Below are 15,136 nucleotides of genomic sequence, written 5' to 3'. Positions count from 1 at the left end.
GGCAGAGCAGGTCAGCCACTAATCAGAAGGTCGGTGGTTCGATCCCAGGCTGCATCCTGGCTGCATGCCAAATATCCTTGGGCAAGATACTAACCCCATGTTTGCCTACTGGTGGTGGTCAGAGGGCCCGGTGGCGCCTGTGTCCGGCAGCCTCGCCTCTGTCAGTGCGCCCCAGGGCAGCTGTGGCTACAATGTAGCTTGCTATCGCCAGTGTGTGAATGTGTGTGTGAATGGGTGAATGACTGAATGTAGTGTGAAGCGCTTTGGGGTCCTATGGACTAGAAAAGCGCTATACAAATGAAGGCCATTTACCATTTGAAATGGTTTGCCGTACTAAATGGGCTCGTTTTGAAATCAACAGGTAGGTGTGGCTCCGCACCACCTTGAATCAATCCTACCTGTGGTGGATCTTCAGACAACTGCTGGCGTGCAATCTCAGAAGTTTCAAGAGAGGGGTGAAGCTGGTTCCCCCTGTTTGGATCATCAACTTGCATGGAGGAGAGCATGCATTCATCATCGGTCTCTGAACTCCCAATGACTTCACTGATCTCTGTCATCATCGACTTCAGTACCTCTTCAAAACTTTTGCCACTCAGTTTTGCCACCTGCTTTATTTCATCTAAGTAGGACTTAGTAGCACTGCCACCCACCTTGGCAGTGTAAACGCTGGAGAGAGCTCTTACATGGTATTTCACACCGGGCTTCCCTTCAACTTCATATGTGTACGGCAAAAGATCAGTTAAGGCATCAATGGAGTTACCACTTCGGTACTCAACGATCAGGTTTTTAAAAAATTCTGAGTTTGGATCTACAACTGGGACGGCTCTAAAGGTACCATACTGCTTCAAAAAGTCAAGAACCCCTTCATCATCCAATGAATTGAGTGTACCACTAACAATTACTGCATTGGGGACTTTGATACCTGAGCTCAATACAAAATCCATCTTGTGGTAATAACAAAAGATGTTTCAATGACAATACACACTTTAAGGAGGTTTCACTGCTGATATTCATGCACCAAAGAGCTCCTGGCTGGCTCGCCACTTTTGTAGCACTTACGTGGAGTTACATAAAGTACCAATGGATAATTACCAAGGTAATAAGTAATTTGGGCTAGTATCAGAAGACTGAGAACGACTCTTAGAGCTCTGGTACACGAATGACAGAGAAACCAGACAAACACAGTTTTGTGGCTTTAAAAGTACTTTAGTGATGTTAAGCCTTGTAAAAGAAATTTGTAAACAACACAGTATCACAACAGGTTTTAACAGAATGTCAAGTATAAAAAATTTCCCCCAAAGTAGCAAAAAAATAGAATTAAATAAAATTGTGCACAAGTAAAATAATTAGTCTTTTTTAAGTCCAAATGGTACCGGTGGGGCCCATAGAATTCGTCTGACAAGGAGTGTGTGTGTGATTGTCTGTCCTACCGTACTACTTGTACAGTAGAGGATTGTAGTCCATCAATGTGCAAATGAGTGTGCGTGTATATGTATATCGCCTCCTAGGATCTTGGGTTGGCTCGCCATCCAGTGAACACTGGAACACTCTGGGTTCTGGAATCGCTGACCTGGTCTTTGGATTTGTCCCACATAAAAACCTGACCTATAAACAATGGCCAAATATATGTCACGTGCCCTTTAAGGATAACTCTCACAAATTAAACTAAAGTAGTGTCACAGTGCAGTAACCACTATTCAGATCAGCTATCGTCAATTCAATCATCATCAGTTCAGTCATGTTGTACAACATTAAAATATCAAGTTTCAAAGGTCAAAGTATCAATATCCAAAATTTCACAGTATCAAGGTTCAAGTATTTGTAACCTGCAGTAGCACTAAAGATTATCTACAAGGTTTTAAACATTCAGGAATTATAGTCACCATATAATTCACTTTCATTGTAAACATTAATTACATCCATCAAAATAAACTCACTGTACATATATATCTAATCACAAATAAATACGTATATTACCCCTTTTAAGAAATGGAATAATATGCAAATGCTTATCAGAAATTGAACAAAGTGCAAATAATCAATTTCAATAACACGTAAACACAAGGACTCAGTCCACAAATAGGAGTATTAAAATAGACGTGCTTAATCCCGCTTGTACCATAGGCCTACTAGTACAAGTGGAAATACACTAAAAATTACCTCCAAGTGTTTAATACTGAGTATTGTAAAACAACTGATTGACATCAAAATTTAAACAGGAAGCAGGATAAAGTCTGATTACAATTATCTCTCATAAGGTTATTTTTAGCTGCTTTAACCATTTACAGCTTTTCACATGTTAATGACTTAGTTAATGATCTAACTAGCATAACAACAGTGCGTTTCAGAGACAACGAACAACTGTACCCACACTCCGCACATCACGTGTCTGATTAGCCACATTTAGCTTACCGCCGTCGAGTGGATGCTCAGCATTTACGTGGAGCCACAGCTCAGTAAACCCTCCGGTTTCGCTCTGCCCTTGACAACAACAAGTGCAAATACATAATTTGTGAAAAAAATCAGTTTAGATGGTATTTCTTTTAACTCGTTAGAGGTTAATTTCTCCAGCTTACCGATAACAAAAGTTTTAGTCCGTCTGCTCTGTTCGGCTGTAGAAGCAAGAGACTGAAAACTTGGGAGCTGGTACTAAGGAGGGACAAGAGCTGCCTAGAGCTTCACCGATTGGCTGACATGTGAGGAGTGGAGTAAAACAATAGGCTCTCATCAGAGCTCATCAACCCTCTGAGAAAACTTAACCCTTGTTTGACCAGAGCATATCATATATAATCTGCATCCCTTCTATGTTTAAATAATTATTTTGATCTCATTTCACTTTCATTAACCGGGACAGTAAGAACAGAACAATGAACATTAAATGTTTTAATTTTTCTTCTCTTTCTGTTTGAGATGATTTTAGGAACTGGGTTACAACTGGGCATATAATCAGCACACAACTAACACGCACATGGGAGTGAAAAAAACTAAAGCAAACTAAGGCTAACGTGACAAGCAGTAACACCACAAAAAGGGGTGGTGTTACTGCAAGGGGGACAAACTGGATGTTCAGTCCTCGGCAGCAGCCCACAATGTGAAGAATCTTCAGCACAATCAGCCACTAATTGCTTCTTGGAGCGTCACAGGATCCCAGACAGCCAATTGTCTATGTGGGTTGCCACACTGCAATCTGCATACAGGGGGCTGGCACGGGTTTCCAGATACCAGTCGTCAGCAAGTCCTGGCACGCTTGGATTTGCTTGAAGAAAAAGGCAGTCTCACTCCCTCTGAGGCTCAGGGCTGTAACACTCTGCATTAATAAAAACTTTTAGATAAAAATCAGTGATGAATGAAGGGAATAAACAAGCTATTTAGCCAATACGTGACTGAATTATCACCTCAGTGATGTCTGGCAGTAACATTAAAATACTTCCATCAAAAAAAGATGACTTTTCAAAAATACTAATTTCTTCCTTAACTTTTTTTCCACAATGTTTTACACCAGCATGAGAAAATATTGCCAACCTGACAAAGAATCCCACCATAGAAACCTACTAGACACTAAAACACTAAATATGAAACCCACATATGGGTCTGACATTTAAAATAAATGAAGCAAACAGACAGAGGGACCAAAACCACTCTGACGTAGAGAGACACAGAGGGGCACAGAGGAGAATTCAGGGGGCAAACAAAAGAAGAAACTCTTAGTCAAACATAAACATAACGATTACAATAAAATTACAAGAATTAATATTTAACAACACAAACAAGGAGGAAAAAACCAAAAGAAATTAAAAAGATTAACACATGTTCTGAGCATGTGGTAAAAGGTTTGATTCCATGTTGTACTTGTGGTCACTGGTTTGTAGGGTTGTTTCTGCAAAGTATACATGTTTCCGCCCATAAAAAAACAAGGCCCAGGTGCAACCGCATGTGGAGGGGGGCAGGGGTGGCATGGCATGGTGTGCAGAAGGGGCTTGAGCACCTGCACCCTTTTGAATGTATATGTGTGTGGAGTGATGCCTGTGCCCCTCAACAATAATTTTTAACTATCAATCACAATTTTGCTAATTAAAAGGATCTGGCTTGCATCAGTCACATGCAGTGTTGGGGAGTAATGGAATACATGTACCAGAGATTGTGAGACAGATTAGAAATGGCTACGGGGAAGTGGTGACTGGAGCTGAGAAGGGCAGCCCTAGGGAACTGGATCACAGGGAGAGACAGAGAGACAGAAAGGGATCCTGTAACAGATGGAGAGTTTGTGTTTGAGGTGTAGTGGTACGCCGGAGGGCAGGCAAGCGGGTGAGGAAGCCACCAGGGAATGAACAGAAAATGTTTTTACTGAGGAACTGCCTAGTTACCACTATGGAGCGCATAACAAACTGGTGAGAAAAAGCAGGTTGCACAGGTTTAAGTAGGGGGATGACGGATGGACAGGAGACCAGCAGCCATGGGTGGAAAAACCCCAGACACTCCAATGGACCACAGCCATACATTCTTCCTGGAAACTATATTACCATTTACTGTGAATAAATCTCACAAATTTCAGTGATAATGAACAAATCTAGGATTTTTTTTTTATTTGCACTGAAATAGCTTAGTTAGTTACTTTTTAATCATTTAGAAATTTATGACAAACTTGAAAAAAGTTAACATTAAAACTATAATTGTCACTGAGATGTGGCATTTTTCAGTTTTGATGATCCATATTTAGTACGATCCAACCAAATATTACCTGCATTTTTCAAATTATTTATTTTGGGTTAAGTTTTTATGTGTTCTGTTTTTTGTCATTATGTGTCACCTTCTTTTGAAATCAGTTTCAACTCAGAGGCAACAATAAAATCTGTCATCTCTTTTAAAAGTGTGAACAGGTACAGAGGAAGCCACAGTCTAATTCTGAGTACTATAACCAAATGATAACCACATCCTTCTCAGCTCTTCAGATAAATTACCGAACCTCCTTTGAACACATCATCTTTGGTGCTTGGAGAGAGTCACAGAGCTTCATTATGGTGGCTTGCGAAAGACAGCTTCTAGGCCTGGCTTTGGCCTGCATCGCCTTCATGGGAAGCATCATAAGCTGTGCTCTCCCTACATGGAGAATCATGACAGCCTTCAAAGATGTCAAAATGCTCATGTGCATTGCGGAGGGTTTATGGAAGAGATGTGCGATCTTACCAACAGGTGAAATGCATTGCATGGGGTACGAGTATATACCGTTACCTGCAGACATGAAGGCTGCCAGAGCACTTGTCATCATTGCCATTATCATTGAGGTCCTTGGGATCCTGCTTGGTGTGGCTGGGAGAAATTTTATGAACTTTGTACCAGACGAATGGCAAAGGAGCAAAATGGCTCTGACTTCTGGAATTGCCTTCCTCATTGCAGGATTCTTTGTTCTCATCCCAGTCAGCTGGACAACCAACACCATCAATGATCATTTTCATCCTACCCAGTCTACTTATGGTCCTGATCATGGGGTACTTAAAAAGATGGAGTTGGGAGCCGCGCTCTACATTGGCTGGTTCACCACCGTCCTTCTGTTCCTGGGAGGAGGCCTCGTCTGCAGCTCCTTTTTCTGCAGAAATGGAACTGAGTAAAACATTACTCCAACTCTGAGTAAGCAAGGCCTTACTTATCGCTTTTAAAATAAGGCCTATTTTCATACATCGAGCAGTTTTTTGGAAATAAGAAAAAGGTTTTATGAAAGTTTTCACCTTAAGTTTGTCAGTGGAATGAGTAGATTAACAAAGTATAAAATCAGATTAAAATGGATAGAAATCTTTACAATTTGATTGTGTAACTTGCTTCTGAATGTATTTTGAGGTATCCTACACCATTATAATCACCTTTCCTATTTTTTTTTTTCATTTATTCTTTTTGTTATTTACTCTGTTGCGTGGAGACAGACTTTACTTTTTTTGGTAAACTGCTATGATTTCTGACTATGTATCCACTGGTTTAAGTCTATGTTATATATTTCATTACCATCTCTTTATTAAATTGACTCAAAATTGATGATCATGGAATTATTTTTTCGTTCTTAATATAAATATATTTGATTGATTGTTTACAAGTAAAATTGATCTCAAATGAAAATAATATTTCTGAGCATGTAAAATAATCTTTTGCATCTCTTTTTTGTCTTTTTTTTTTTTTTGTTTGCTTGTTTTTGTTTTGTTTTTGTTAAAATGGCTCAATAGGGCACCGGTTAGCTTTAAGCGGGCAATCACATGCCAGTGGCCAGCCAGGTTCGAGTCCCCTCGCAGTTTTTGTTGCTCATAAGTTTGGAGACAGATTTGACTTTTTCAGGGATCTGTGTAAAGTCATAACCATGTCCATTTAAAACCGCTATGAAATCTATGCATTGTAAGTCTATGTTTTATCTTTGACTATCATCTCTTTATTAAATTGATTCAATATTGATGATCATGAAATTGTTTTTACATATGCTTTTTGAATAAAAATATCTTTTTGTGTGATTGTGTACAAGTGAAATTTATATCAAAAGAAAATTAATATTTCAGAGCATGCAAAATAATATGTATTTTGGTGCCTTTTTTAACATTAAAGCAGTTTAATAAACATAGTAAGAATGAGTTTGCAAAAGACTGAACATTGTCGAGTTTTGCATTGAAAAATAAAACGACAAGATGATTAAAAAACTGTTAACAAAGACCACACTGCCAAAGTTTAAAAAGTTTAAAAATGATACATTAAAAAAGAGAATTAAGTGTTTGAGTTTTTTAAAGTTTCATATGTGTTACATCTAATCATAGATGACAAGTCAGAATTGACAAAGTGTCAGTTTTACTTCAACACGTCTGTTTTGTCAAACAGTAACTACCAAAAGGATTTAGTTTAGACTGGAGAAATTTCAAAAGGTGTTTTGTAGAATACTTTTGTCATTAAATTTTTAATTACAAATAATACTAAATAATGTTTGTGGGCAATACTTGTCTATCGTGTAATGAATGTAATTAACTTTATGGAAAATTTAGATCAATGTCCGTTTTTGTTTTTTTGATGAATTACCACCCCTTCCTAAAAAATAAAATAATAAATTAATAATAACAATAAATTCACACACTTGTTGCAGGTTTGTTTTCTATGTCAACCAGATGTGGGCCAGGTCTGGAAATTATGGCGCTATTCATGTTCCTATTTTCCAATTTTAGTTAGAAGATCCAAATGCCACGTTGCAATACTATACTGCAATATAGTATAGTATATTGCAGATTGAACCCACAACCTAGTGAGGGTTCACTGAGTGGCTGTAGCTCAGGAGGTAAAGCAGGTCACCTACTGATCGGAAGGTTAGTGGTTCAATCCCTGACTCTTCCGTTCAAGAGTGTGAATGTAGTTGGATGTAGAGAGATTGGGTGAATGTGGCATGTTATATAGAACACTTTGAGTAATCTGGAAGAGTAGAAAAGAACTATATAAGTGTTGTCATGTTACTTTTGCATTAATATGTTCCAGCACATGTTGTTATTACATGGCTTGATTAAGGTACCCATTAGGCTGTAGTGATGTGTCGGTCATGAACGAAGCGGCTCTTCGAGCTGACTCTCTGAAGTGAACAAAGAGTCACTTCAAAGAGTCACTTTCTTTCTCTCACCCTCTCTCTCGCTCTCTCTCGCACTTTTTTCCGCTTCACTCCGCACGTGAGCCTTGTGCTTGCGCTGGGAAGAGGAGGGAGGGGCCGTAGTTACACTCACAGTAGCACAGGAACAGAGGAGGAGGGAAAGGGAGAGAAAGAGAGTCAGGGACAACAAAGTCACATTAGAAAGGTATAGTAATAATCCACAACTATATTCAGGTGCGGATGATAAAGGATTCAGTAAGTTTATTCATGCAGGCCTATATGACAGAGAATGTGCATGTTCTTTTTGTTTTCATATTTTAATTGATATTTTATTGTGTTGTGGTTTGCAGTGTTTTGTCTTATTTCACTTTTTTTTTCAACTTTCTGGGAGTTTGTTCCAGATATATGGAGCATAAAAGCTGAATGCAGCTTCTCCGTGTCTGGTTCTGACTCTGGGAACTGATAAAAAAAACAGATCCAGATGACCTGAGGGATCTGGAAGGTTCATACTGGGTCTGGAGGTCACTGATGTATTTTGGTCCTAAACCATTCAGAGCTTTATAGACCAGCATCAGAACTTTAAAGTCTAACCTCTGACGGACAGGCAGCCAGTGTAAAGACCTCAGAGCTGGACTGATGTGGTCCACTTTTTTGGTCTTAGTGAGGACTCGAGCAGCAGAGTTCTGAATGAGCTGTAGTTGTCGGACTGATTTTTTTAGGTAGACCTGTAAAGATGCTGTTACAGTAATCAAGCCTACTAAAGATGAATGCATGGACTAGTTTAGAATATAGTATAGATTGAAGTTCTCTGGTGACCTGTAATCTTTTTTTTGGCACCAAAGACTATTACTTCAGTTTATTTTTTTGTTTAGCTGGAGAAAATTGTGGCACAACCAGTCATTAATTTCCTCAATGCATTTACCAAGAGCCTGTACAGGACCTCGGTCTCCTGGTGACATTGTGATATATATTTGTGTGTCATCTGCATAGCTATGATAGTTTATTTTGTTGTTCTTTATAATCTGTGCCAGTGGGAGCATGTAAATGTTAAACAGAAGGGGTCCCAAGATGGAACCTCGGGGAACTCCACATGTGATACTTGTCTGCTCAGATGTGAAGTTACGTATTGATACAAAATATTTCCTGTTTTCTAAGTATGTTTTGAACCAGTTTAGTACAAGACCTGCCCAGTTTGAGTAATATGTTGTGGTCAACTGTATCAAATGCTGAACTGAGATCCAGTAAAACTAAAACTGACATTTTTCCACTGTCTGTATTCAGACATATGTCATTAAACACTTTGTTCAGAGCGGTTTCAGTGCTGTGGTTCTGTCTAAAACCTGACTGGAAGGCATCATGCCAGTTATTCTGTTTTAAGAAGTAATTGAGCTGTTGAGAAACTGCTTTTTCAATGATCTTACTTAAAACTGGGAGATTTGAGATCGGCCTGTAGTTGTTCATTTGTGTCTTGTCAAGATTGTCGTTTTTCAGTATAGGTTTAATTACAGCAGTTTTTAGTGGTTCTGGAAACACACCTGACATTAAAGAAAAGTTGACGATCTGTAACAGGTCTGACTCCAAAGTCTTTGAGGCCTTTTTGAAAAACTTGTTTGCAGGACATCTAAACAGCAAGAGGAGGAGTTCAGTTGATCTAAGATGTCCTCCAGGTCTTTGCTGTTAATAGTGAAACTGTTTGATGGTGTTTATGGTGTGAATCTGCTGTTGATGTACCAATTGCTTGTCTAATCTTTTGGATTTTTTCTGTGAAGAATTTGGCAAAGTCATTGCAGGCCATGGTCGATTGAAGTTCAGCTGCCACTGACACAGGAGGGTTTGTTAGCCTGTGAACTGTAGAAAATAAGACCCGAGCATTATGACTGTTTTTGGTGATGATGTCAGAGAAAGTTAAGTAGTGATGGGCTAATGAAGTTCTCTGAAGAATTGACTCTTGTACTGAAAACCGAATTACTCAAAGCTTTTCAATACAGTTCTCTTTAGTGACATCTGGCGGTGAAAAATATTAAGAACAGCTTGAAACTTCAACTACCTCATTATAACTCATGATAAAAACACAAGATGTTTAATATCATGCGGCAGTTCTGTCTGATATCGAGCTACTGCTGTGGTGCTTTAACATGTATTTTGTTGGGTGAAAAACTATGTTGATTGTTTGATTAAATAATAACAATAAAATATAACTATATGTATAGTGTATTTCTTATGTATGTTTTAGACCCAGGGTGGATGAACTTTTATTCTTATATTTATTGTCCAAAAACATTTGTAGTACATGAAATACATTAATGCAATTAAGAAAGTGTGTGTTTGCCACATTTTGTGCTGACACAGGTTTAGCATCTGACCCCACTGCTGCCACTAAGGCAGTGTAATTCTGTACAAAATGCTATTTTCAGAACAAATAATTAAGACAATTTTTTTTTCTGTTTCTCTTTTTTTTTAGTTTTCAACACAGATGGGAAACTTCTGTTTCCTGCAATCCTCAGTCATCTCTGTTTTTGAAGTATTTTTTCTTTAAAATTGCAGGCCACCAAATGTACTGCATTGCAGTGGTGTAAAAAATACATATTTAAAATGTACCAAAGTAAAGCTAACACTAATTATGTGTATCCTATTGGTGTTAGGTACCTAAATGTGTGTTATACATCTCACAACCAGTAGATGGCACCAAGCTACTGGTGTATGTAACTTTGAGAGTTCCAAGTAACAAGTGCCAGTGACACAACCTAACCCAATGTCACGGTCGGGCGGATTACACACAGTAATCCGGCGTGCCCGTGTGGCGTGCTGGCTAGCGGTGGGTTGGAACAGACAAGCAGTTATTCTAGTAACGATCAGTGCACGAAGTGGAGCTTCGGAACTGGCATTACAGACGGAGAGCGAGCGGAGCCGGGATGAGAAAAAGAGTCGAGAGGAAAAACACTCACAGTTGGTGAATCAGGCGGCAACTGACGTCGGCAAGGTTTCGGAGCTCCTGACATGAAGAGAACGATGTCTGAGCGGCGAACAGGTGGGTGACGTCTCTCTTTTAAACCCGGCCCCATCATCAGCTGATCACCGGCTGACACCCAACTTATGAATGTTTTAAATATATTATTTTATTGTAATTGTATATTGTATTTTTACAATTTATCACTGTGGCATTATTAACTTAAGACCAGAAATATAAATAGACCAGAGTTATAATAAGGAGGACAGGCAGGGCTTCCACTCCTTTAGAGGACATGGACAGACCAGTGAACAAGGTGGAGAAGTCCATTCGTCAGGTGTTGAGGAAGATGAACATATTCAGGATGACATTGATTCTGGTTCTGTCTTGGTTAAATCCCAAGTAGTCCTGATTTTGAACTGTTGTAGTTGTTGTGATATTTTGATACCATGGTAGCATTTGCTGAGTATTGTTTTTGATGATATTATACAAAGGACCCTGTTTCTGCAATGCCCTTTGTTTGAACCTCATCTCCTCTTGCTGTGTCAACTGAAGATTTTATGGTGTGAAACTAGATACTAAGGTTGGAGGGAAAACACCAACAAATCACTCTTACTTATCACTCCCTTGCAGATGTTTCTGGGTTGTGTCAGAACTCACGGATGTAGAAGACTTCTGTGTAAGATTTATAGGCCTTGTGAGTGCATCTTTATTGCCCTTGCTGAACAAAGGATTCCAACTGTCGAAGGACACCACCCCACCCAGTGGGCAGGGTCTGAACTGAAACTTGTTGTCTGCCTATAAAAACTGCTGCACAAAGAATAAACTTTGAGTTAGTTTGGGATGACAATTTAGAACAGTCTCCGCGTCTTTTTGTTCATCCAAACTGCTCCCGGTACCCCGGCCGGTGCCGTAATTAACCGTTGATCATACTTGAGAATATTTTAATTGTTATAGGTTAAAGGATGAACTCTGATGATGAAAGCCCACGCCTCAGAGAAACCCGGAATGGAGTTTCTTACAATTTGGTGTCAGAAGTGGGATCCGCTGACAAAGGTAAATACTAGGGGTGCAACGATACACAAAATTCACGGTTCGATACTTTGGTGTCACGGTTCGATATTTTTTCGATACAAAAGAAATGTTCATGCCTTTTTAATTTGTCATTTATTAAAATTATAAATATATATTTTAACTCAAAAGTACAGTTTTTAAATTTAACCCTAACCCTTGTGCGTGTTTTTTATTTTGACAGCGAATACGCACCTGCGGACCACTTATGTGCAGCCCTGGTTATTTAGCTCGTCATATTGCAGCCACAGAAATTCTTTTGTCCATGAAACCATAAAGCTGCACTTTCTTTTTGCCTTATAGTCTGATTTGTCATAACTTCTCCGTTTTGTGGTAAGCTTTTCTTTGGCTGTCACTTCTTCACCCTGACCTGTCTTATTTGGCTCAGCAGAACTAAAATATATATCTGTCTGTGAAGGTTCTCAGTCATCCAGGTCATCGTAGTCAAATATATATCCTGCTGCTTTTACACACGCACTCACATAAGCTCAGCGATTCTCTGCGCGATCAACCTCTCACATGTTTAAGCTTGCTGCGGGAGATTTCACTTGTCATGTTTGCATAGTAAGCTAACAATTAATAAGACGATGTCAGAGGAATTGGTGCACAAATTATCATCACTCACAGATCAGTTCTGTCGCTCTCTATACACAGTTCGCGCGATTGCAAAGTGAAAGCAAAAAAACAAGCGCAAATTCAAACGCGATTTCAATATGTCACATATTGACAGTGGCTCACCGATGCCAATGACATAATTACCCAGCTACATTTATGAAAGAATGCAAAAGCATTGACATATATTTTTCCTTCCTACAATAGCCCGACAGGCAGGGCAGAGATAGATTTTGGTAGCCCGACTGAAAAAAATCGCTAGCCCGATATTGCGAGCCCTGTATCTGATTGAGGAATCACTCATCTTGGAAAAGAGAGTTTATTACAGATAAATGTCTCTTTCCAAAATAAAAGCTATACTATCCGCTTCTTCTGGGCTATATTCTCAGCAGCATATTAAACATATCAGGTCTCCATAAGGAGAATCCTGTGCTAACAGCTGTCTAAATGACTCGGCTAAAGTTTGTAGCATGCGTGCTTGTTGTTTTTGTCTGCTTCCACTTGTCTTTGCACTAGGATGATGTCGGCATAAATGTGCAGTCATATTCGTTGTGTTCCCACTAGTGCTTTCAGGTTAATCTCGTTGAAATGACCTTAACGCCACAACACGGCAAATCTCCGTTAACGAGCTACCGCCGATCGCCCCGTGCATGGGGCTAGACGGCCAACACGTTAACGAGCTAACTGCGCTAACACACTAGTTCCCACCCACGTAATTGAGCATTGCATGGCACATCCAACATACTGTTTTACTTTAGTCCATGACTCGCTTACCTTCAGGGTCATACGTCACATGAAAACTAAAATAATTCCAAACGCCAGATCTGAATGAGGGTGGGGGAGGTCCACTTCTGTCTCGCTAGCTTGCCCTGCGCTCTTCCTTCTGACGATGCTGTCTGTGTTGAGCGCTCAGTGAATCTGCGTTTGACTACTCCGCCTAGGCTGCACTCTCGAGCCTAGGCGGAGTAGTCGAACGCAGATTCACTGAGCGCTCAACACAGACAGCATCGTCAGAAGGAAAGTTGATCAAATAAATTACAAATTTTGTATTGTTCGATACATATGCGTACCGAACTGAAAGCACTGTATCGAACGGTTCAATATCGATACGAATATCGTTGCACCCCTAGTAAATACGTGTCTTTTTTATTTTATAAGACTGTATTATACCTTTCTCAGTGACCGATATATTAAGAAATGGGATATGCTGACGAGCTTTCCTTAGTAGCCCAAATTATAAATGGGATACACTGACGAATCTTCCTTAGTCCCCGTATAAAGCCTGTTACTAAGTAAATTAAAATAGAAAGACACAGGAAGTTGCCTGCTGTTCTGAAAACGCATGCTAAGAAAGCGAGAAGTTGCTCGTTAAGTGAGAAGTTGCTCACCAAAAAAGACACAGGAAGTTGCCTGTTGTTTTGAAAACGCATGCTAAAAAAGCGAGAAGTTGCTCGTTAAGTGAGAAGTTGCTCACCAAAACAGACACAGGAAGTTGCCTGTTGTCTTGAAACGTACGTTAAAAAAGTGAGAAGTTGCTCACTCAGAGAGCTAGCAAATAATTAAATGAACCTCAGATGTGCCATCCTTCAAGTGTGTAAACTCTACGTAGATGAAAAAGTGAGTGTGAATGTGTTTGATGTGTGTGAGCGGTGATTCTGCAGATCACCAGCTATTGTAAAGAGACAAATTTACATTGTAGACGAAAAATAATCATAGGAAAAAGGTTTCGTGTTGATCAGCCGAAAAACAACTACAATGTCATTTTATGCGTTTAAGAAAGGATTGTTTACAAAAACACAGAGAGAGAGAGATGTGTGTTGATTAAGCAGTGACGATAATAACGAAAATGTCTTAGTTTGTCACTTTCAGGTGAAAAGCAGACCTGAATCAATTTTCCACATGCAGCGGTCGGACGAAAAGTTATAGTTTAACAATTGGAAACATTCAAGCCAAGTTTCTGGCTGACTTATTTACAGCATGATCTGTCTCAAAACTCTCACTCTTACCTAAAAAAACCTGATCAGCAGCGGCAGTGTCGGAGCAGAGGCTGCAGAAGCAAAAAAAAAAAAAAAAAAAAAGCAGCAGAAGAAGAAAGCAAACCCATTTTCCTATCTGATTGGATGAATTCCACGGAGGGGCGAGCAAGATCTCTTTTTTGTGTCTTTTTTGTTTTGTTTGTTTGCTTGTTTTTGTTTTGTTTTTGTTAAAACGACTCAATAGGGCACCGGTTAGCTTTAAGCGGGTAATCACATGCCAGTGGCCAGCCAGGTTCGAGTCCCCTCGCAGCCCTTTGCCGCATGTCTTCCCCTCTCTCTGCCCCTGCTTTCCTGTCCTCTTTACACTGTGCCTATTGAATAAAAAGTTGAAAAAGGCCAAAAAGAAATATTACAGAAAACGGTCAATAACATATTATGAATGACTTTATAAAAAGACTCATCATTTGAGAGTTTCCCATTTTAGAATAAAATGACAAGATGTTAACAAAGACTTGACTCGGTGTGTTTTTAAGTTTACAAATGATACATTAAAAAAGACAAAGTTTTTAGGTTTTTAAGTCGTGGAAGATAAGTCGGAGTTGACAAAGTGTCAGTTTCTGTACTTCAACACATCTGTTGTGTCAAACAGTAACTACCAAAAGGATTTAGTTTAGACTGGAGACTGTTTTTTTTGTTGAATGTTGTCATAAAATTTTTAATTACAAATAATACTGAATTATGTTTGTGGGCAATACTGCAGGCTTTTTTGCATTTTTTTCTTCGAGACAGTTGTTTACTTCTATTTTACAGAACACTGAAAGAAAATCTAGGAATTTATGCACATTTAATACATTTTAATATATTTATCAGTACATTTGAGAATAAATGTAAATATATGTGTGAAAATGTAAGGAAAAACAATCACGTGTACTTGTA

At 39.1% G+C, this 15,136-nt stretch overlaps 1 protein-coding gene across 1 annotated transcript; it reads left to right on the top strand.

Moving 5' to 3' along the window:
- Positions 1-4,584: 4,584 nt before the first annotated feature.
- On the top strand, positions 4,585-6,488 carry LOC145431415 (claudin-4-like). The gene has a single exon (XM_080307155.1). The coding sequence runs from the start codon at positions 4,920-4,922 to the stop codon at positions 5,604-5,606; it is 687 nt and encodes a 228-aa protein (XP_080163281.1). The 5' UTR covers positions 4,585-4,919; the 3' UTR covers positions 5,607-6,488.
- Positions 6,489-15,136: the final 8,648 nt, after the last annotated feature.

This window comes from Astatotilapia calliptera, chromosome 10 (assembly GCF_964374335.1).
Source record: "Astatotilapia calliptera chromosome 10, fAstCal68.1, whole genome shotgun sequence".
Lineage (NCBI taxonomy): Eukaryota > Metazoa > Chordata > Actinopteri > Cichliformes > Cichlidae > Astatotilapia > Astatotilapia calliptera.
This window is presented reverse-complemented; position numbering and strand designations above follow the sequence as displayed.